Below are 25,448 nucleotides of genomic sequence, written 5' to 3' on the forward strand. Positions count from 1 at the left end.
TAGGGCCACAGTCAGTCAGCCAGAGAGGACCAGCGCAGACATGCTGAATTATTCAAATGTCCGTGCTGTGTGTGTTTTGTGTGTAGGTGGATAGAGTTATAAAATAGTAAAACACCCCCCATCTCCTCTCATTTCATCACACTAGGACAAATACACACACACACACACACACACACACACACACACACACACACACACACACACACACACACACACACTTCGGGGAGGTAACCTGTCTTTGACAGCTGAGTCCTGTTAAGTGTGACAGTACAGTCCACAAATCTCGCAAACCAAATGACACATAGCACCCTTATAATATCCCCCTTTGTCCCTTTCCTCTCTTTTTTTCTCTCAGCTTTCCTTTCTTCATTTGTCACAATTTCTCCCTGTCTCCTTTGACCTCTCCCTCCCTCCTGCCTTTCCTTCACCTCGTCCCCCCACCCTCCTTCCACTACTCTGTCGTTTTATTTAATTTCCCCTCTTCTGACATCCTTCCAGGCTATGTTGCAGAGACCTCTGATCTATCCAGAGGGAACTGTGGTCAACCTTGTCTGTTATTCTCATTATTCCTCCTCTCCTCCTTGCCTCTGTTCATCCGTCCATCCCTCTTTCTTTTGTTCCGTGGTTCCCCTGTGAACACTTTCTGCCTCTTTCCTTCACTCACTTGTTCCCCTATGAACCTCGCTTTTCTAACTTTGGTTTCCACCTCTCTTCCTCCCTCTGCACAGCTCAATTCCGCCCCTCTCTATCAGTTCAATGTTTGACTGGTTGACCTCTTGCTTGTGTTTTCTTTCTTCTTTCATTCTTTGCTAATTTTTTCAACTTTCCTACACTTTCCTCCCATCACAATCCCTCGCCATCCCTCTTATTCCACCCAGGTCTGCCTCCTCCATCCCTCTCTCTCTATCCATCCTCCCTCCCACAGATTAAGGTGGGAATAGGAGGTTTTGGTCTTGGCCGAGGTCCAGTGCTGTAATGGCCACAGACAACTTTGCCTGTAGCAATTCGGGGAGGCTACATAATGACATTTGTACCACGTTAAGCTTAAATCTACCTCTACCAGCAAAAGGTTGCAGACTCCTCCAGACAAAACCTCTAATTGAGACAACATAATTTCTCAACTCGAGACCTCAGGTCACTGAAAATCGCTGCTTTTCTCTTGTCATGTGGGCAACCTCCCATAGCCAGGCCTACAACCAATTTTGCACACTGAATCATAGAACACTTTAAGGTATACTGATAGTGTCATTATTTTTTTCCAGGTTCTGTATAATGCAAATGAGCAGTCAAATGATCTGACATGACCTGGTCATCAAGACGGGATATGAAAAATGGCTGCCGTAAAAACAGGAACAGAGGAATACAGAAACTTTTATGGATAAAAAGACAGAGGAAACAAAGAAAACTTAAAATACAAACTGACTATAGAGAAGCAGCATATTGGTTCTGCAATGATGATTTCAAATATAATCTTGTTTGCCCAGTATTCCCGCCTGTGTCTTATACTTGTGCTTTGCCCATCTGCTTCTTTCCCCTCTTTCTCTGGTGCATGTCTTGAGTCAGTATCTGCCATTTGTGAGCCTGTCATTACAATGTAGGAACAAATGCTGTATGAATATTACTTCTCCTTCTCTCCAAAACGTTTCTGCAAGTTAACAAGTATTCCATATGTCCCATCTGGTTCACAACAGGCCTTTAATGACATTATCAAATACATTACAGATCACACAAATCATCATGATGTTGTGTGACTGGCTCCGCCCCTATGGGCTGGCTCCCAGATGTTTAAAACCAGAGTGTGTGCATGTGTCTATGTGCACAGTGGCTGCTTCATTAGGAGTTACTCATCTGAGACAAATGTTAACATAGAACACGAAAGAGGTTGTAAACATACATTTGTCCACACGCATGCATGTGTTTGTGTGTGTCTTTGCTGTTATGTAGATACGTAGTTGTGTGTTAGCATGAGCAGACAGTATGCTATGCTCATACTTTTCTTTTCTTTCTATCCATGTGGCTCCCATTAATTTTTGTCCTCCTTTAATGCCTCTTGCTCATAAAACACAAATTCAATAATTCTTCCAGATTAACATACACACACACACACACACACACACACACACACACCATCACTGTAGCCAAGCACAAAAAGTCATTTGTTCAAGCAGCATAAACTTGCCTGTCTATTTTATGATGACTTTCTCAGAAACATGTGGGGGGAGGGAGAACGAATGATGGAGTGTCAAGGCAGAAAAAAAGAGGAGAGATGGAAAAGAGTGCAAGAGTGGAAGGATGAATGTAGAAGTGCAGACAGTGAGAGTGTAGACAAGGAGGGAAGATTTGATGGATGAAGAGATTTTGAGAGAACTGGTGAAGGTGTGAGTGAATGAAAATGTCAAATGAGAGATGGATGGATAAATGGACAGTTCGGAGCAGGTTCAAAAAGTTAAACAGAAAGGAGTTGGGGAACTTCTACATATCCCTTGCATTGGCTGAAAAGTCATTTTATCTTGAAAGAAAGTAATAAATAAATGATTCTATGTAGCTTTCATGTACATTTAAGTTCAGAAAAAGAAAAATATTACATGCTTACAATTGATACCTGCATGAAATGATCCAGAATCTGTTCTCAATTATAAAAACCATTTCCTCAAATTATCTTGTGAATGCAGACACAGCATTTTACACACCCAAACTATAAAACACTCTGCCAAAAGATCTTCTTGGCCATTGCTATTGAGTTATTTATATATCTTTCTAACATAAAACCCACACTCTCACTTACACCCCAAAAGTTGCCAGAGACAGTTGGAATGGCAAGGCAGATGCTGACTGGCCGTCTGAGGTATGTCAACTGAGAAGGGACATTAGGCTCCAAAATGCTGACACCATCGTTTTATCATCAGATAAATGACCACTCTCTTCACTCCACTTCCTCTTTCATCTCTCCCTCTCAGGACAGAGGAAGCACCGTAACATGAAGACCAATTTGTAAGTCTGTATGTATATTCATACATCTTGTTAATGTCCATAATGTACAGATGGGATGATGATATACAGTAGTGGATCAAATGAAATGACTGACAACCATGAGCTGAACCACCTTATTACTCACTCACCAGGGGGCCGAAAGGCTGAAAAGACCCTTACCAGTTGGTTGGAGGTTGTGTGTGCGTGTGTGTGTGTACTTGGAAGATAAGGGGGGGATATTCTACCAGAAGCTGCTGCTGATTAATTCTAAACCCCTCCTCCTCAAAGACACACACACACACACACACACACACACACACACACACACACACACACACACACACACACACACATGCACGCACACAGACCCCTCTGTGTCTCCCTAGGCATTCAGCTCTGAAGCAGCTTTCCAGGGTTATGGGGGAATCAAGGGGGATTATGGGTGGTGACACCAACAACTAACCTCAAAACATCATCATTAATCCGTTTTGCACATTGGATTTGTATTGTTTCATCGCCTGGTGTCAGCAGCATATCGCTTTTTGACTGACAACACAACTGACTGAATAGTGAACTGATTGATTGATTAGTTGAGCGATTTCCCAATTCTTAAAATTTATTTGCACATACTGCACCAATTAAATGACCAAAATTATAATTTTTCTATTTAACTTAACCGTAAACTAAGCTTAATAGCCGTAAACCTGATTTTGAAAAAACTTGCTTTACACTCCTCCTTCTATCATCCCTCAGTATATTTATTTATTTTCTCCCTTACTGCCTTTTTCCACAACTCACTGTGTTTTATCCATCAATCACTTCTCTGGGAGTTAGCTACAGCTATAAGCCTTATGGGATCTGCAGTCCACAGAGGAACCACAGCCAGTTAGACTGAATCTCCTGTTTCCCTCTCACAGCAAAAGAAGCATTTGTATGTATGCATCTGTGAGTGTGTGTGTGCATGTATTAGTGTTCATGAATGAATAAGGGTTTATAGCACAAAGCTAGACGTGGTGTTGACTACAGGACAAACATATGTGACCACTATAGCAGGGGGAGAACGGCTGTGATGGAAAAAACAGCCACAACCACTGGAACACTCCTCTACCTTAATTGCACTTGCAACCATTTTAAAGTGTAGCAGATGGGGTGTGAAAAGCAGACTGTGCAGTGTAAGTGTAGCTGCATTCAATGATGTAAGGTATCACTCGGAGCTTGGAGAAGTGTGGCGATTCTGGCTTGGTCATAAACCCTTTTTAATGAAGCCAACTGAGCGGCGGTGGGATGGCTGTAATTGCAGACACTGATTGAATTTTGGGCTTGTGGTCAGCTCTTGCTGCATTTATTCCATCTCATATTTTTCTCTGCCTCTTCCATGTGTGTGCATGTCGGGGCATGTGTGTCACCTAAGAGCATCCAGACATTCTCTAGTCACCCTGGACTACTTTGCAGTCCATCCCATGGCAGGAATATGTGTGTGTATGTGCTCTGTGTGTGTGTTTGTGCATGAGCCTACCTTATGATTCTTGCCATGTCTGTAGACCATCCAGTCCTCTCCATTGGTGCTGACCTCCAACTTGAAGGTGGTGACATGGTAAGCCTTTTGAGTTTCCTTCGAAATGGCGCCCTGGGTGGCGATGCCTGTAAGCACCTTCAAAGTATGGAGGTCCACCTGTTGGTGGGGAAGAGAGAAGACGTTTTAATAAAAACTAAAAACATCATTAAAAAAAGCATTGAAGAATGCGAACAAGCTGAGAACTCATCAATCAGCTGAAGGAGTGTCTGGTGTACAAAAAGCTGAAACACAAAGTGACATAGAGGCAGCACTACTGATGAAGCTTTAACAAAAACAACTAAATCAACAATAAAAAATAAAACTGTTAATAACTAAATAAAAATGCAAAAAACCCACTGAAATCCCAACCAAATTCCCTAACCTTCCCTGATCTGAATCTAATCCTATTTCTAATCTTAGTCCCAAACCCAAATCATACACCTGACAAAATGCCCTCATGCTGAAGCTCTTCAAACATTAAATTGGTTAAAGATATACATAAATACATAAATATACACCTGAACTTATCAGCATCCATCTCTTACCTTCACCACTCTCCTTTCCTCATTCTCTCATCTCCTCTGTTCTCTCTCTCTTTCTCTCTCTCTCTCTCTCTCTCTCTCTCTCTCTCTCTCTCTCTCTCTCTCCTGGCAGATCGATAGTAATGACCTGGGGCTCATTTTAATTTCCTCCCATACAATAGCCATAATCACCTCCCCATCCTAATTGTGGATGCTACGCTACGTGTCTGGCATGCTGCTAGCTGTGTTGCATTATACATGGACAACAATGTGTGCTGTATGCAGGCTTCAAACTCCTTCATTTCAAGGTCCCTCAAGTAGATAAACATTTGTTTTGCTCCACAGTGCCCAAAATGAGTAGATCAAGCAGAACACTGTAGCTCTCTAAATCACAATAGAATGTACAAAAAATATATATTTTCATAGATTCTCTTAATTTGTAAGGGACATAAAGAAAGAAGAGATTATATTTTTGGGGGAGTATATTTTAACACTGCTAATACTGCCAACAAGAACCACTGTGCTTCAGTGGCCCCAAATGTTCAGAACTGCATGGCCAAATGTATTAATCCACAAGGAATTATAATCAAGTTTGATGGCAACTAAAAAGATTGGACCTATCAAGACAAGATAATCATTTCCTGTAACTTTCTGCTGCTGTAAAATAATTTTCGACACCACTCACTTAAAAGCTCAGTTCTTCACTAAGTGTAAACTAATTTTATCTGGGGTCTACAATGATTTTGTTGAGGGGTAGAAGTTACATTTGCAGTTTCTGACCTGGAGCACAGCACACCTGAACCTGTTTAACATGAGTATTTCATATTTTTAAACCCACAGTTTACATGAATTATGTTCTCTGCTATGTTGGCACAATGATTGGAAATCCAAGCCTCTACTTTACAAAAAAAGGTTTTATATGGAAGAGAATGGAGAATGCAGACAAAAAGAGGCTGCAGACAAATAAAGAGCAGAAGATGAGAAAGGTTCTAGTGTAGGTTATGACATTTATTCTCCTCCATTGGAGCTGTTGAAACCTGTAGCTTAATCAGAACTTGTTGTGCGTGTGCGCTGTGTATGTGACTGTGTGTGTGCTGTGCGTCCCACTGGGGTATAGTACAAAACACCGGGGGAGGTAAAATGCTGCGTTTGTTATCTGTCAGAGAGACAGGTGTTTTAGATTACTTCCAGCACACACACACACACACGCCTGCACACTTAGGGCTAGACAGAGATCCACCAAGACAACTAATCAATAGTCCAGAACCGAGGAGAGGAATGGAGAGGTGAGGAGTAAGGGAATGAGAGAGCAAGCAAGAAAGAAGAGAAGGAGGTGAAGAATGAGAGAGAGAGAGAGAGAGAGAGAGATGTTAAGTGAGCCTTCCCAGGAAAGGGTTCCCATCAATCACAAAGTTGTTAGAATAACAGAGCCACCAGAGCCCACATCATTAATCTGCACCACACCTCACTGGACCAGACCAGGATAGAATAGAGTAGAACAGAAGAGAATAGAACAGAATAGAACAACACACAGGCTACATCAGAGAAAGTGCCCTAGAGAGAGATTTAAACCACACACGGCTCTTGAGCCAACGTAGCAACACACACATTCCTGAGCTGCATGGATACACATATCAACAAACACACACACTCACACACACATGCATGAACACACACGCACGCACATAGTTATAAGAGACCACGGGGTGCAAGATGCAAGAAGGAGAGGCATGTTGGCATTTATGACAGCTGCTTGTCAAGACAGGAGGTTGCACACACACATACACACACACACACACGCAGGGGCCTTGCTCTCTGCTAGGTGTTAACGCAGGGGAACAGCTGAGAGCCTCTGTGGAACGCAGCGACCCGACCACAACACCAATGACCAGAGAGAGACAGAAAGACAACATGAGAGAAGTAGAAGCTTCATTTCCAGCCAAGCTGTCAAGTCAATTTTATACAAAATTCTGATGAGTCACGAACAATAAAATCCAAATCAGGGGTCTTTCCATGGACTGAGCAGATTATACAGGCAATCTGAATTCAGAAAAAAAAATCCTAAAAAAAGTCTTTTAAGGGATTCATGTTAAGCACATTCTTTAGTGTCAGCTAATTTTGAGAGTGAGCCGGAGAGAGCGAGCTGTCAGCTGCAGTTGAGGTGAGACAGGAAGGATGTGTAAGACTGATGGGACCTTGGCCTCATGCAGCCTCCTGGCCACAGTCCCTTCCTGTGTTTGCTGGCCACAGTGGAGTTCTCAGAACTACCGCTTCTATTCCACATCTGTCTGTGGCTCTCTGTAGCTGTGTCATTGTTCCTACAAATGAATAGATGAGGTGCTTGTCTGGTTCTTGTCTCTTTGAGCAAAACACTGATCTTTCACTCGCTCCTTTACTGTTAACTGAACAAACCTTTTATAATTTCTTAGAAGCAGCAAATCTTGGGCTATCTAATAACAGGCTTTAGAGAGGATGGAATATGTTAGCCATGCAAATCAAACTTAAATCCCAAGAGCTAGTTTGTGGTGTGATTGTGTGGCAACATTTTAGTCAGGAAAACTGAAAATCAAGCAGCTGGCAACCTGACCAGTCAGCAAACTATGAGAACGGCTCTCGAAATGAAGAAGACTGCATCTGACATTGAGTATAGGAAGGGTTCAAACTGATAACTTAATGAAGGAAAGCACTTGTAGTCAATTACAAATCCTACCTGAAAGTACGCCTATTTCAGAAAAGCTTATTGACAAGAGTAAAGCAAAACCTGTGGGCATTCTTTGCAAGGCTACAGGAAGGTGACACCCAACAAGATAATCTGGTGTTTACAGAAGGCGTCTCACTGAAGAGTGCCTTGCGGGCTGGTTTGAATTCATTTCTGTCTCAGGGGTGAGTGAACCTCACACTCCCTTTCCCCTCTCACCCAGACAGCCTCATAACTCAGGCTCGGCACAGGGATGGCACAAAGTTGGCACTGTGATAGAATACAGGAAACAATGCCTTACCCAGCCATCTAGCTGCTAAACTTTGATATCACTACACTTCCCACTCGCTCTCTCTCTCTTGCTCACTCTCTCTCCAACACACACACACAAACACATACATTGACACAAATATAGCTGTGGTGGAGTTATTATGTGTGACATGTCATCACAAGAGAAAAGATGCTATTAAAATAAGAGTGCAATCTGTTTTTAGTTTAGGCTGAGTAAACTTTTTCAAGAATAAGAATCGGTAGGATTCAGGATTAGGATCTTGGATTTGTGCCACATCCTGATAAAAAAGAAAAAACCCTCAAAACTTTAATAAAATTATGTTTATATATTACTAATCTGTTTTACCATTTACATTGTGGTGACAAACAACAAAGTTCAGGATTGTGACACCAGAGACCGGGGTTCGCATCATGAGTCCCGTCTATGGTTAGATTTAGGCAACACAAACACTTTGGTTAAGGTTAGGGAAAGATCGTGGTTTTGGTTAAATGTTAACAAACACGTTGTGTCTCGTGCAAGTCACTGTGAGCTTTTTCTGTAACAAATCAGACCGCAATCTTTCCTTAACCAAGTGCTGCCAGTAAACATAGTAATGCTGCAGTTACTACAAGCGGATATTCTTTTGCAAGATCGGATATTTTGGCTGAAAACTGAAATATGTTATCAGTGAACATTTTACTAATACATTTAGTATCAACAATTTTGTGACTTCCCAGATACGATAATTAGCAACATTTCCTTACTATGTTAATAGAAAACATAATCCAGTTATCATTACCTTTCCTTCAAAACGTATTTGCTGTTGCAAATGAGTTGTATGTAAAAGTAACTTCCAGGGGACAAGGGTGGTGTATCTCACCTTTTGAGCAGTAGGTGTAAGTTCAGTTCATGTTAAACAGAGATAAAGAGATCAGTTGAACTTCTTACATGTGCATGTGTACTGATCAGTTTTAATTTAGGATTTGTGTGGCCATAGAGCATGTGAGCAATTGCAAGTGTCATTAATTCAGGGCTATAAAGCCTTGATGTGGCCATTATCAATGGAACCATAAGACCATTTGTGAATAGAGTCATTTTGAATGAAAGTTTGAGGAACCTGTGAATCCTACTACAAGCCTCAAGTACCTGTATGTACTCCCTGTTACTGTCCTCGTTGGGTGTCCATCCGTTGTCATTGTAATTGAGTCGGGCCTGTCGCGGCAGCCAGTGTTCATCGTAGAAACTTGATGAGGCTGTGATCTGGTCATCTGTGATCTTTCCTGACTCCAGACCGAATGCATTACTACAGTGGAAAGCTACAAGAGGAGAGGAGGACGAGAGGAAAAGATTTAGACCAATATTCTAGCATTATTTTTAAAAATATGAAATAAAAAAGCCAGTACTAACTTAAACTTACTCTCACTGACTTCCTTGTGTGTCATGTTGTATCGAGCTGAGAAGCCATCTTTAGCAACAGCCATGTCAGTGTGGAAGGACAGAGAAAGAATCCCAGTAGATGATTGGATCTCAGGAGGCACCCTGGTCCCACAGTATCGACCAATCAGAGGGCCCACTGTCAGACAGAGAAGACGTATTGGATTAGCCATCAGTCTGTTAAAATTCTGCCAGCAACTTCTGTATGTGATCATTTGTTGGTTTGACTCATGACACAATGCTCTAACAGTGTTGGTTACACGAGACATCACAAGGATCTCACTCATCCAGGTGTCAAGATGGTTTATTAATTTTTCTTTCCTTTATCAATCCCTTTATCCCTTAATTCTTTTCCTTTTTTCCATTAACTTTATCACTCCCTCCTCCACTGACATCTACTCTCTTTCCTTCATCTATCAACTCTATCTCTGGACTGGACATGGTTTTACTATGTGTACTATATATATATATATATATATATATATATATATATATATATATATATATGTGTGTGTGTGTGTGTGTGTGTGTGTTGTGTGTGTAAATCCAAAGATCTAAGTGATCCTTCTACTGTCTTCTTCTCTAATACCACAACTTGTATATGTCAACACAAACAGATGAGAGTGATTTAGAGCCCTGTGGTGTGTGTATGTGTGTGTGTGTGTGTGTGTGTGTGTGTGTGAAGGGATGGGACCACAGATAGTATATTCATCCTGCTACTCCCTGACTCCTGTCTCACACTTACAGATACACACCCGAGGAGGCTTGTGGAGGAGGAGGAGGTGGAAGAAGAGAAAATAGCCACCAATCGATCACTGCTATTGATTTTTTTCCCCTTCCCTTTTGGAATGGGTGGATATTTGAAATAGGGCTCTTGAGCAAACAACGCTAATAACTCTTTTCTTGATGGTGGTGAAGAAAAAGGAAAAAAGAAAAGAGAAGAGAATTTCAAATCCACAGAGACGATTTCTATAAATAAATGACCCATGTTTGCATAAAATTCTGGTCAAACAAATATATATTTTTTAGGATTTAATATTTAATATTTCTGGCATTAGAGACAAAAATCTAATTTCTCTTCCTCCCTCTGTATTTATATATGTAACGATAAGAAGTTTCATAACATTTTATGTGCATAAGTGAACCCCCTTTTGGATGGATGGGATTGAGAGCAACACTTCATATTCTAGTTTTCTCTCTCTTTACTTAATTGATTTCTTGCACTCTAATCAAGTTAGAACTGAGTTCTCTGTTTATCATCTGTTCCTCTTCTCTCTTTCCTTTGAATAAATAGATTTTTTAGCCAGCTCTTCCTCGTTCAACCTCTCCTCCCTTCTTCCAACACCTTTAACCTTAAAAGAAACACTATTGGTCATTCTCTTTCCCTGCTTGTCTTTTTTCTTGTCCTCTCTTCCTGCTTAGGACTCTACACTCATGCGAAGGGTGAAACTAAGTCCTTCACCTCTGGATCTCATCCTATATTTTTCCTTCCCTTTCAACCTTCCTCCCACTTCATTTCACTTTCCTTCCTTTCCTTTCATCTTGCTATCCTTCTTGTAGTCTCTCTCCATCACTCAGAGCAGAAGCCTTTCATCCTCTACTTTCAACTTTGCTTAACCTCTTTTGTCTTCTTTTTAATCTCCTGAAAATAGGGAGTAAAGATGTTGTGGCTTTTTTCTATTCCCCTTTTTACCACCCTCTTTTCTTAGTACCATCTCTCTGACTTTTCTTTCCTCCTCAGGCTAAATTCATAGTTAGAGTACAAGTTATTCGCAAAAAGAAATGCACCACTGTTTGCTCTCTTTTGTTACTAATGCTGTTCAGTCTTTGCAGGGTGATTTCTAAGTACCTCATAAGATTTTGGATTTAAACACTTAGAAATGTCTCCAGTCAAACTGTTCAATTTGTAAAACTAAAAACAATGGATGGTATTTATTATTAATGGCATGGGCATAGTAAGTATCACAACAGACTACAGATAAAATTATCAAAAACTAAAATAAAACAATTTAATATATATTTTCTGAGACGAATCTTCCTTCCTCTTTCCAGTCCCACTTGCTGAACTCCCTTCAAATCCTAATGTTTCTCGTTTCTTCTAGTCCTCTTGTTGAAGGCAGACCAGAGGTCTTCTGGCCTTCATTTATTCATCTCAACATCTCCTTCCTTTGGTCCAGTCTTCCCAACAAAGGGAGACTTTTCGCTGCCCTTCCACTGCTCTTCTTTTTCTCTCTACATCTTCCATCTCTTGAAACTAGATCCAAGGTCTTAGTGCCTTACATTTGTCCTTCTAAACTCTTCCAGTTCTTCTAGCAGCTAGACCAGAAATATCCTAGCCCTCTACTGTTCCTCTTCTCACCTCCCCTCTTTTCTTCCTCCTCTCAGCAACTTCTACTTTATTTTCCCCTTGAAAAGTTATGTTGTTTCTCCACAGTAGGTGCCAACATCCTGCCTGTAAGCTTAGCTTTCATCTACCAACGCATAGCTACTAAAATAGTTGCTACTCCACCTCTGTCAATAATGATGTAGGCAGGGCAGAATACACACCATTTTAACTTTGCTCTGTGTATTGACTTGTGAAATGGCTGAATTATTGTTTAATATCTCCGTCAAGATCATAATCAGCAAAACTTCTATCAAAAATTGTCACCAACAACATCATTGTCATTTGCAGATGATCATCATGATTAAAAAAATAAAACACATCCAACTGATCAATGTCTCACCTCCTGGGAGCCCGTCCCACACTTCCAGCCAGTCGTACTTGCAGTCCCCCTCTCCGCCTGGCAGGGGGTCGTTCTCCAGGTCAAAGGTGAGGAAGGTGAGGGTGACATCCATGCTGGGGGGGACAATGATGATGAAGGAGCATTCCAGGTTGTGGGGGTATTTGTCGGGGAAGCCCGGGGACTCAATGAGACCCGAGGGACTGGTGAAGTTACGGGAACAGTCTGAACCTGGGATGAAGACACAGACGCGAAATGTATATTAAGAGACATATATTAAATAGAAAACATATATTTATAGCAGTTTGTGGTTGGTATAACTCATTAACCGTGACCTTGTCTAAAAAGATAAAAAATGTTAGCAAATAATGTATTTAGAAAAGGGCAGATACTGTGATTAAACTAATTATATTATTTTTGGCAGACACTCAGAAGTGCTGTTTTTATAGGAGAGTGCTTTCAAACTCACTGCAAACTGAATACCTCCATCACAATTTCATAATTCCCAGTATAACTAGCTTTCTTGACCAGAAAGAAGTCTGGCTATGTAAGATTAACTGTGACTCTGCATTATGTACTTTAAATGCAGTTAATGAGATTGTTTTGAAATATTTAGAAGATGAATATCCAGTATTTAGAGCACAGTACTGAAGTAACTGTAGTTTTATGTAGATGTTAATCTTGCGGGTAGACACTTAACCCAAGAGTGATGTAACTTCAAAAAGGCCATGTAGGGAGTAAGATTTATTGATGTGCATAATGCAGCTGATGCAGGTGTAGTGCCTCCAAAAAATATAACAAACATTTTAACCAGTAGGCTTCTGAAGTGGTAAACCAGTAACCTTTTTAAACTGTGTCATCTGCAAAGACAAAGATACAGCAGAGTACGAGCAAAAGAGCAAGACTATAGAAGACTAAGAGACAGTCTTATGGGTGTCCATAAAAGAAAAATGCATCTTGGAAAATGCAGGGGCAACCTCGACCCCAAATGAGACATTGCTCTTTGAGTATTAACAAAGAGATTAAAGAATTCAAGTGAGACTGAAGAAAACAAATAAAGACAGAAAGAGAAGAAGAAAACCAGTGGGAAATAGAAAATATGTAAGTGAAAAAGATGTGTGCGAGAAACACAAAAATAAGAGTGAGAAAGACAGATGTAGAATCTGTTAATGGTATCATGGTTGGGTGGTCTAGCAGTTATGAGGAGCTTTAGATATCATCATACTGTATGTGCACACACACACACACACACACACACACACACAGACACGTGTGTCTGTGGCTCTTCATTTCTGAATAACTGTAATACCCTCTCTATTAATACTCACACACACATTATGGATGTGTATGCGGCCGTACCAACTGGACCATTATTCCAGTCCACCGAGCCATGTATGACTAAACACCCAGACAGACAGACACACACACACACACACACACACACACACACACACACACACACACACACACACACACACACACACACACACTGTCTAAGCCTCTTATGGTAACCCATTTCTCTCTAGACTGTTTGGGTGTCTGCTATTGTGCTTGCATGCTTGCATGAGCAAATGAAAAGAAAGTGAGTAAGAACACATTAAGAGAGATTAAGCATGTGCATTTAAACGTGTGTCCATGTACAGTTATGTGTGTTTGTAACAACCTGTTTACATAAGACGTGTTTCAGCCCCATTTTCAAACAACAGATTGATTTTAATCAATACAGCTATTAACATTGGCTGCTTAATAACTTTGACTTTATACTCATAACTGGCACCCAAAGTGTGTTTTTAGGCTTTAAATGGATAGTTTCGCTGGAGATCTCCATGGAAACTAGGTTGTTACACCAGGATGAGGACGGACTGAGTCAGTCAGTTAGCAGACTGAAAGATGCTGTCAGAAGCAGGCAGACTGTCTGCATGTGTCTGTGTGAGACGCAGTCTTTTAAATTTCTAGTAAGTCTGTAACATTCATAATCAAACAAACTTTCGTAACCAGGAATATTTTTAATGATTTTCCTGTCCCCACCCTTCCTTTTTTTAAACTTTCATTTTAAATCAGCTTAAGTTTATTCTGGAATTTACCTGACCCTGTGGAGCAGCACTTTGAGGAAATACCTGCCAAAATCTGTCATTTGAATGATTTATGGTAACTCTGTTACAATAGAGAAACTGAAATACACGCAAATACTCTTTCCCCATTCTAGTTTGCTTGTTTCTATATGAATGCCTCCCCTGCAAGTCCACTGCAACATCTATTTCAGTGTGATAGAAATTGTCTGTTTGTGTTGATATATCCCTGTTTGTCTGTTTTTTTGTCCCACTTTCCAGTCTGGTTTGCTTGTTATTGTAACCTTCTCCCTCATGCAGTGACCTCAGATAAAAGCAAACACACACTCACACACTCTCTCACGGGGTTCCCCTTGCGTCTGACCCCCCTGCAGAGTTGGTTGCTGGATAGCGCGGGTCTGCGTGACTATGAGCATGTGTGTGTGTCTGTGTGTGTGTGTGTGTGTGTGTGTGTGGGTGGGTGTGTAGAGTGAACGCCTGACCAGTTCTGTTGCCAGCAGCGATTTTATTCCTGTCTCATTACTTCATGTTCATGAACATCGCAAAAACACTTGTGCCCTCCTTTCTCCTGTCCCTTCTCCACGTTCTCTTATAGTGGCAACGCCTGTCTCCACCTTGTCCCTCCTCTTTGCTATTTTTCAAGTATACTCAAATCCACAAAAGAATGTATTTGAACTTTGTTTAAAATATTCCAAACTGCTTGTAGTGTGTTTTGTACTAAATCTATGTACATCTGTTTTCTATGACTTCTCTTTTGTCCCACTAAACTTCTCTCCTCATTCATTTCTCCTTCCTTTTCTTTCCTGATCTTTCTTACTCTCTTCTCTCCTGCTGTTCTTTCTTTATCATCTTCCCATGGATCTTTTCATCCTCAACAGCTCCATCATTCACTTCCCTCCCACTGTCTCATTCCCTATTCTTTTCTCCTCACTTCCCATCTGTTTGAATTGGATAAGTGTGAAAGAAACACGTGTTTCACTATGGGGTAAGGTTAGAGGAAGTGTGTGTGTGTGTGCGCATGTTGCTGGGTAGATCTGGCACTGGTGCTTATGGCTCACTGATCTCTGGGAGACAGGGCAACTGCAAGTTGTATAATATTTATTATTATTATTATTACTATTACTATATTACCTTACTTATCTGTATATATTCTAATAGCACTTTTTTTCTGTTTATGTTTTATTTCACACGTGCTTTGGCAATGTTAACATCTGTTTCCCATGCCAATAAAGCCCAATTAAATTGAATTGAATTGAACAAGGTCTGTCAATGTGTGTGTGTGTGTGTGTGTGTGTGTGTGTGTATCTGGTATGCTGGCATGCAGACATCTACTTTCATTCAAACTTCATGCCAATGGGTTATGGGGTCATTAGTCGGATCAAACCCACAATTATTCCCTCCTTCCCTCCACCAATCTCTAACGCGCACACACACACACACACACACACACACACACACACACACACACTGACAGACACACACACAGCAGGCCCACACACAGCTCAGCAGTTCCTGCAAAACCACAGCTTGGTTTTTCCATATGTATGGTTAGATTCCACCTCAGTGTCATTTAAGTTGGAAAGTTGGAGGCTCCTGTTGCTGAAACTCCTCTGACATTTATACATTTATAACATTATACATAACATAATAACATTTCAGTCTCTTTCACTGAATCACAGCAGGGGTTTCCTTACATAATAAACTCCCTATTCAACCAAATTACCGCTGACATATGAAATCAAACTGTCACAAGACAACCAGCTATCCCAGTGCAATTTGATAAAACCTCCAACCCAGCATTACTTTGATGATGTAATTCAGGAAATATTTTCAGATTTATTCTTGAGTTTGACATGTAGATGAAATTGAGGCATTTCTGAACATTTTCAGTCTGCCATAACTCAAAATGCTGTCTGCTTTATTCTAATATTTACAAACAATCAATGTTAACAAATCTTTTCAACCAGAAGGAAACGTCACATTATTCTTTTATTGTAAAATCAGTAGGTTGCAAAGTGAAAAATAGCTTTTTAGCTAGCTTTCTATTCCAGGTTTAGGTTTGTTGTACATTTCGAAGGTAATCATACCTCTGCTGTTTGTTACATTAGCTCTATCACGGAGCACCTTTTGCTCCTCGCTGGGTCAGATCTGGATCCACTTTCGTCAATGAAAGCCAGAGGGGGGGAGGAGCGAGCAATGTGATTGGTTAGACAGTGTAATAAACTGACGTGATGGGTAGTTGGACAGAGGCAGAGAGGAAGTGCCTAAAGGCATTTGGTAGAACGTAAATAACAGCAGTTATTGGAAGGATTGTCACGATAGCTTCCACATTACACCGCCTGAGGATTACACTGCCTGAGGCGTGTGTGTGTGTGTGTGTGTGTGTGTTTGTGTTTGTGTGTGTACTTGTGTTACTCACAGAAATCTGTTCACACAGTTGCAATATGTGGACTCACTTCTCATTTAAGTTAAAAGCTGGTCCCCACAAGGTAAACCATTAAAATTTAAGGTTAAGATTTGGTTTTTGGCTAAGGTTAGGTTAGAAGAGAAATGGACAACATCCCAAGGATGAAGGTTAAGGGTTGGGGTTAGGCTACACGCCTGGTTATGGTTAAGGTTAGGGTAGGTGTCCAGGGAATTAATGTAAGTCAATTAAATGTCCTCCTAAGCTACAAAAATAAGTGTGTGTGTGTGTAAGTGAGTTAACATTTGCGTGCAGACATGCAAGCTGCCCTGCATTTGTGAGTCACAGTCCCTGCATCAGTGCATTCATATATGTCTGTGTGTGTGTGTGTGTGTGTGTGTGCGTGTGTGTGTGTGTGTGTGTGCGTGTGTGTGTGTGTGTGTGTTTGTGTGTCTGGTGACTTCTGGGTCACAATAACAGCTGGGGGCGCACTGCCTAGACAGTGGATTTTGATTGGTCGCCACATTCTGATGGCTCTGTTTATATTGGCTGGAATTTTACTATAACATCCATAGTAACAGAGCTGTAAACAAAACGTGTGGCATGTGTATTTCTTTTTGTGTTTAAGGATTTTTTGTGTCTGTCCAAACCCTTAATTTCAATGTCTGTTACTAGCATGCATGCATTTGTCTTTGTTCATGTGTATGTATGTATCAGTGCATCATATGTCCAAATATTTACAAGCTGTGTAAATGTGACAGAAATTGGACAGAAAATACATGCATACTTTTGTGTTTTATGTACATGTTTTCCATGGTGGATATGTGTTTCTGTATACGTACAGTATGTGTGCCGTTTTCCAGACTAGACTATTAATCATTGAGGGGTCCAGTAATTAGGACACCCAGAGAGTGGGGGACAATCTCCTATGTATGCACACACATGCAAACCTTTCTCATTACTCCAAAACTCAGACCCCAGTAACAGAAAGGGACTGTGACAGAGATGTCAAATGAAATGCTGAATAAGCACCAGCATCCCACAAAGTGAATATACAAATTAATTTTTCCATTGTTCATACCCAAAAAGAAAAACTGACAAATTCCAATTTTCTGAAAGATAAAACATATGAACAAAGAGCTGTAATTATAAAATACAATAAAAAAGTTTTAGAAGTTTAATAAAAAAATAAAGGACAATATCACAAGAAGTACAGCTGTGTTTGAAACGTCTTAACTCATCTTCCGTCGCAGAATGAAAACTCATCTGTTCAGACTGCACCTTGGCCCATACAAAAAAAAAACCCAACTCTTTCTCTATCTCATGTTGTTTCTAAATAGCACTTGAATCCACATGGTTGAATGCATTCATTCTAAGTTGCTTTGGATGAAAGCGTCAGCTAAATACATGTAATATAATATTTGCTAGCAAGTGGAGGCTGTGGAAATACAGGAGAGGAGAGGAGAGACGTTTTGTCTTCCTTTTAGGTCGAACAGAACAGAATGTGCAGGGGTAGCACAGATAGCTACATATTTAGACAGTTCACCATGAGGCTGTACAGTATGTATAAGTATAACACACACACACACACACACACACACACACACACACACACACACACACACATATACACTCTCATACACACAACATCTAGTCACCCACACAACCAGACGTTCTGCTGCACCTTCCAGGATAACAAGATCTTGTTAGCAGTATGGCAACAGCTTGAATGTTCCAAATGTCTCCATCATTACTGCCAGGGAAGGCTGGACACAAATACACACACAAACACACACAAAAAAAGTTACACAGACAGAGACAAACTACAGGAAGTCCTGTTGTATAGTTTATTGATTAAAGCAGCTGTCCTTAAAAACTGAGATCTTGTTCGTGTAGGCAGCTGATGGTAACCTGGGTAGGATTCCCTCTAAATAAAGACTATCCAACCAAAATGTTTCAGCAAATGCTCCAAAACTACATTAGTTTAAATTCAAGGGACAAATCCCTCTAGTGGCCTCTAGCAGAAGTTAGGGTGGATGAATGGGTCAAAACATCTGACTTCAACATGGGAGACCGCTGTTTGTTTCCTGTTTCATACTGACAGTCACCACGGGTTTCTTGACCATGACCACGATCGTTCCATGAACTTAATCAGGTCCTTATTATTTTAGTAATAAAGTAAAAGTAGTAATTAGTATTCATTTTAGGCTAAACCGCAATGCTTCCTTAATCTTAACCAAGTGTTTATTTTAACCCAACCTATTATCTTTCCCTTAACCTAACCAAGTCGTGTTTGTGACTGAACCCAAGCAAACCTTGACCACAGCGATATCACATCATAAAACTGATTTATTTTTCAACAGTGATTTGTAACAGTTTTGGCAGGCACAGGCAAATGATGTGGTCCTGCTGATAGAGGAGTTACGACGATAGATTAATTAGTATATGATTGTGGAAGTTGAAAGACTGCATGCTCTTCTTTGGGCAGAGAAAATTGTACCACTCTTGCATTTTCGCTTACTTTCTAAAAATGTTACAGATGACATAACTTTTTTTAACCCTTTCTATAAACAACAGTAATGTACTGAAATTGTTAAACTGAATGTACTATATATTTATGAAAAAAACTGGATTTCTAACTATTGTTCCTATAATAGCAGCTGTAAGCATAGAACACCGTGTTTCATCTTTGTTTCATCATGTTTGCTAGGTCATAGAATGTCATAAATCCTAAATCAATTCATTGATTCACCAATCTCTCTCTCTATCTGTCTTTCTCTCCCTAGGGTGCTAGGGTGTGAACACTGACACCCTTGTTGTTTTAAAGTCCATCAGGTGGACTGTGTCAAGCGCAAACGACACATACACAGAAGAAATCCCAACAGGCTGGTGCCAGCAAGTGAGAAACACCGACAACCGCACGTGTTGTGTTAGTAACCTCAGCCCTCTGTGTGTGTGTGTGTGTGTGTGTGTGTGTGTCTCGGGGGAACGGGGCTCAGGACTCAATTAAGCAGGCATGTGTGGAATGCTTTCAGGGGGAACGGCACAAGATGGCTGTGGGGCCGACACTATGCGCCCCTCTGTTTCACTCGCCCTTGATCTCAATTGGTCTCGCTTTGGCTGACCCATGGCAGCGTGAAGGGGAGCCATGTCAGGCACACACACACACAAAGTCCCATGAAGGGGAGAGATGTCTCGCCTGGACAGTCTAAAGGGCTCTCAAGGGTCCTCTGCTGTGTCTCTCATCTCTTTCTCTCTGTCTCCCATGACACCAGTGAGATAAACGAGGCTTGGTCACCTAATGAAGCATGTCGAGTCCTCTATGAGTAGCTTGTAATACAGTTACTAATGGCCTATTTGTAAAGGTGCAATCCTTCTAAAATCCTGTCTTTTGGTATACTATCACTTTATCAAAAGAGAAACATTTTCTAAGCTATACAACACTGTCACATACTGGGACATCCTTGAGTCCTGGGGTTTAAGACGCTGACTATGTAATCACAACATTCCCCGTTCCAGTCTGGCCTGAGACCTCTGCTGCATGTCATCCCCAATTTCTTTCTCCATAGTTTCTGTCTACTCTCTACTGTCTGTCCACAGTATAATAAAAAGGCAAAAACTCCAGTGCCTCATCAACTCTATATTGAGTGAAATATCAAAACCCAAAATGCTCTTCTTCGGCTGCACCGCTATTAAAAATCTAACATGTACTCATGATTGACACACCATTCCTGCATGATATACAATACAGTATTTATTATCTTAGGAATCTTGGGATTTAACTAAAACTTGATTTTTTAAAACTATGCCTGGCTGTGCAACATGTGTTTCCCACCCTGTTTTTTATCACTTTGTCTGATTACCTGTGTCAAAATTAATATTATTTTCTTCGGGCAAGTGCAAGTGCAAGTCAAAAACAACTGTAGCATCCATTTACCGGTTTTGAAGATTTCGTAGCGCAGTGAGAAGCCCGCCCCTTGGTGGGCGTAGTCCGATACAAACTTGATATGGAGCGAGGGCCCTGACGATATTATTGGTGCAGGGGCGATGTTGCTGCAGTGCTTCCCCAGTAGGTCAGCCGACTCCGAGTTCCCATCATGGATCTCTACATAGTCATACCTGTAAAGGACAATCACATATTATTAAATTAAACTTAAACTTCTCTCCTACATACTTGCACATTGTGATTAACTACATTTAACTAAAGTTCTACACTACTGTATTACTATCCTGGGATTTGCAGCTTGTGGAAACTCTGGCAGTGAATGCAAATATCACTTTCAGTGAAATGCAGTACCACAGGGACAATGACAACCTACAGTACAAAATATCTACTACTGTTCATGCTTGTTGTACAGATATTTAATTAATGTACTGATGAGGTGTTTTGTGGAAGAGGGGAGAGGAGACTTTAATTTGAGGAAGAGGAAATTGTTAAATCCTTTCAAGCTGCTTTGACTATGATGTTATTAGTCTTTTTTTTTCCTTTATTAGTTTTTTCATCTGGCAGGCATCACATTGGATTTGGCCACAAAACGGAAGTAATGAGCAAATTGTTTGCATCTCTCAGCGGCTAGAAAGACTTCTGAAAGCACAGTTACTATCAGCAGAAGCATGGGTGTCATTATAATTCAAATGAATGCAGCAGACGACATTGGCAGTTCACAGATGGCGGAGGAGCAAAAGAACCACCTGCATGAGGCAAAATAGGAAGAGAAACCTTTTTAAAATTCTATAACTCCACTGTAATCGAGTGATTATACACTCCAATTGCTACGGGCTTCATGGTCTACAGAACACCATTTTATGGATTATAACTATATTATAATACAAACAAAAGGAGAGTGTGAATGTAAGATGACGTGCTCCCTTTCAACTTGCATAAGGAAACAGTGTGTCACATGTGTACTGCATTTTAGAAATTCAAAAGCAAACTGATTCCCAATCTCACACAACTAATTGACCTCATTTTCTACTTCTTATTCTCAAAGTTAATTGCAAGTTTGATGATAATTTTCAAAGGAAATTATACCCAAACAAGCCTTGCATTGTGCAAGAAAATAAAGCAAGAAAATGTACCTCACATGTCTTTTGCTTTATGTTACACTAGGGTCAGAGTGTGAGAGTGTGTGTAATGGTCAAGCTTTGAACTATGGATGAACCCTACAGCCTTTGATGCTAGAAAAGGATTAATGTGGAACAAGTGACTCTAGTTTACATCTTTTCCCAGGTATAATTCAATAATATTTATAACTCAGCCTGAGGGCCTTCAGTCCTCAGAGAAATTCACATTTTCCACTTTTTAGAGTGGATTTAGGTCACTTCAGCATTTTCCTGGTTCTTCACTCCTTAGAAATATCTCACACTTTTTGCTGACTATTATAAAGGAACTGTGCTGAATTATAACTGATAATGTTGGTACCAAATGAAGGAATAGACGGATTATGATAAAAGAGGATTCACATCATATCATATCACAAGTGCTTGTACTTCATACATACAAAAAGCCATGAAAGATGCACATTCAAATCTGAATGTACCTAACACATCATCAAAAAGGCTGCCTGAGACTTTTTTTCTATCCATAAATAGACAGTTCTGACTTGAAAACTATTTAAATTCCCATTTCTTTCATGTTTTCTGACCACAAATGTTAGGACCTGTCTCCAGACCCACAGCAGGAGTGTTGCCTCTGTGTCTGAATACCAAAGACACACCTGCCCGACTCTAAAATAGCTTCCTAGAAAGAAATTCCTTGAGCAACTCTACATGAAAGAAGACATAAAGTTTGATACTGAGTTAAGTGAATTCAGTTTCAATTGGGGTTTTTCTTACAGTCTAATTTGCACATCTTTGTCCATCATGTCAATCAGTCCTGACCACAGTGCTGTTAATTGATTCAATACTGAGCTTTCTACATTTCTCTAAAGTAATCAAATGAACAACCTTAAAAGAACCCAAAGTATATTGTCTTTTCCATGCAGTTTAATGTTTAAGTACAACATTAATTTACTTTTTAAAAATACCATTAGCTTCTCATTGACTCAACAGATGAAGGCAAGTTTCATGTACTATGGGATGATAAAAGTACCACCCATGGTGTTTTGTTGCTCCTCTACAGACACATTAAAGATGCATGAATATAAAAGGGGTGTTAATCTCATTGTTTGTTTGCATGCATTCATAGTTACATAGACTATGATTCTTGAACCCGGATACCAAAACACACACACACACACACACACACACACACACACATTTGATAACTTTGTCACTGCATAAAATATCCACCACTTATTTAATCTTGTCCATGTCAGCTCATGTCAAGTCATGTGAAACCAGTTCTGTGTATGTGTAACATTTTTGTCTATTTGAGTGTATGAATATAAGCACATGCAGTGTCCCCCTAAGTGACAAAACCAATGTGTGTATGTGTGTGTGTATATGTGTGTGTGCACGATGAGCGCACGCATGTGTATGCATTCGCCTTATTACCTCTTGTCTTGTAACAATGGGACATGAAGAAACCACAGGCAATAGGAGTGGATTAAACACTACAGAACCCTCATAGCTTTATAAAAGGCTGCCAAGTATACAGATGAGAACTCTATTGTGCATAGACACAGTGTAATGTGTCTATGCACACAAAAGAGTGGGTGCTTTTTGCTCTGGCTCTCACTGTGTATGTGCACGCAGTGCATATGCAGTTCATGTCTGTGTGTGTGTGTGTGTGTGTGTGTGTGTGTGTGTGTGTGTGTGTGTGTGTGTGCGCGCGCACATGTGTTTTCTGTGTTTTTCTGACAGGTGAGCAAGCTCCCGACATAATGAGGGTCAAACACCTCCCACTCTCCCATCATACTTTGTGTCTGCTTTATGTGGAACTAACACCACAGTTATGACGCAAGCTGTCACTGCACTGTGAGCATGTGTGTGTGCATCTGTGTGCGTGCGTGTGTGTGCGTGCATGTGTACGTGTCACAGTTCCTGTCATATTTTCCCCAAGAGAACACCTCATCCCAGCAATAGTTTCCTCCTCCTCTTTTCTGAAATGACAACTTTGCTAAAGGGCTAGTTGTATCCAGACAAGATCTCTCTTTCTTTCTCTTCCTGGTTTACTCTTTCCCTAATTATTTTTTACTGTGTCACTTTTCAACACTTTCTTTTTTTCTATCATTCTTTGTCTTCTTCATTTTCTCTCTCTGTCCCCTTTTCCTCTCTAGCTTTCTCTACTGTGCTGTCAGGCACATAACCAGTGGCCAAGAGCCAATGTGTGGGTGAGGCAGAGAAGATAGAGATGGGGGAAAGAGAAGATATTAGAATTTGTGCCTTACATAATTGTTTTCCAAAGCTCAGTTTTCCTCATCCACACTAAAAGGTGAGGATGGCATTTTTTAGATTCGTCCACTGTTTAGAAAAGCTCTTTTTAAGGGTGTGGAAGAACCACCAAAACGAAGAGTAAAAAGATTTCAAATTTAGCCGGCACAGTGTGGATGTAGTCAGAGAGAGAACATGACACTGCATTTACCCTGCCAACTCCTCCCCTCAGACTGACAGAGACAGGTGTCCCTCCTTCCCTTCCTCCCTCCCTACAGCTCTGTGCCTTTAGGAGAAAGCAGAAAGACAAACACAGCTATTTCTAAGTCAGCACAGACACGTACGCAAGAGACCTGCGCAAACTTTCTGTCTCACACATAAACACACTGATGAACACACAGAGCCTGTGGTCATGCACTCAGATGGATCTATAGTAGGGTCTGAGGTTTCCTCCAATCTGTCTCTGTGTAGGAGGTACACAGCTTCTAACAAACTATTTAATCCCATCATCTCTCTATCACTCGCTCTCTTTCCTCTCCCCCAATATATTTCATGGCAGCCAATCAGTGATTTTCTGAGACTTGCCATAGGGAATGACAAGAAGTCTGAATTTGTTTCTCCCACACTTTCCCCTGAAATTCTCTTGTTAACAAGCGTTGGACGAGATGTTTTTTCCTTGCTGACATGAAGGAAATGATGAAAAAACTAATGTAGGTTCCAAAACGTGCAGCACGGGAGGTTATGGCTGTAAAGAAAGAGCATTCGTGATAGATTGAAAGCACAGATTGAGATGTGGAAGTAGACTTAAAACTGACTAAAAGATTTGACTTTAGGGGAGAGTCGTGTGTGCTTGTGTGTGTGTTTTGGGGGTTGGGGTGTTTCATAAGCGAGAAAGCTCTGAAAAGCCTGTCTGACGTGAACCAAGGAAAAGGTTTGGCTACAGATGCACTGCCACCCCTCCTCCCTCGTAATCCTCCCCTCTACCTTGGTCTTAATTGCCTTTCACAAGTTCTCTCTCTCTCTTTAGGTCTTTAGGTAGGGAGTCGTCTTCTTACAGCTGTACATTTCTTTCAAACATCGGGGGTGGGGGAGGGGGGTGGGGGTGGGGGGGTAGCAGTAGACAGAGCTTTACAGACACACACACACACACACACACACACACACACACACACACACACACACACACACTCACACACTCACACAGTAAATAGAGCTGATGAAAGCAGGCCAGACTTGTAGTAATGTGTGATAGCAATGTTGAAGAAAGACTATGAAATGTCATTAAAACAATACCATGTCATAAATTGTTTATTGCTCCAAATTTAAATTTCTTGTATGTGTTTTGTTGTCTATACTTGTTTTATGTTTGTGTGGCAGATGCAAGGAAAGTCTAAACATAATTTGAACTGACCTAAATTAAATTGAACTTGAGTACAAACTCAAGAACTTTGAGAATCAGCTCACTAAGAAGAACACACTATGAAGTTAA

At 40.6% G+C, this 25,448-nt stretch overlaps 1 protein-coding gene across 4 annotated transcripts in view; it reads right to left on the reverse strand.

Moving 5' to 3' along the window:
- Positions 1 to 25,448, reverse strand: part of LOC122885483 (neuropilin-2-like) — a 101,207-nt gene that overhangs the window by 54,529 nt on the left and 21,230 nt on the right. For all 4 annotated transcript variants that reach the window (XM_044216600.1, XM_044216601.1, XM_044216598.1 and 1 more), the window contains exons 3-7: positions 20,583 to 20,764; positions 12,176 to 12,403; positions 9,433 to 9,588; positions 9,162 to 9,331; positions 4,487 to 4,642 (exon numbers count right to left, since the gene is read on the reverse strand). In XM_044216600.1, the coding sequence (XP_044072535.1) occupies positions 4,487 to 4,642; positions 9,162 to 9,331; positions 9,433 to 9,588; positions 12,176 to 12,403; positions 20,583 to 20,764 (892 nt within the window). The remainder of the gene's footprint in view (positions 1 to 4,486; positions 4,643 to 9,161; positions 9,332 to 9,432; positions 9,589 to 12,175; positions 12,404 to 20,582; positions 20,765 to 25,448) is intronic.

The sequence above is a fragment of the Siniperca chuatsi genome, linkage group LG12, assembly GCF_020085105.1.
Source record: "Siniperca chuatsi isolate FFG_IHB_CAS linkage group LG12, ASM2008510v1, whole genome shotgun sequence".
Taxonomy (NCBI): domain Eukaryota; kingdom Metazoa; phylum Chordata; class Actinopteri; order Centrarchiformes; family Sinipercidae; genus Siniperca; species Siniperca chuatsi.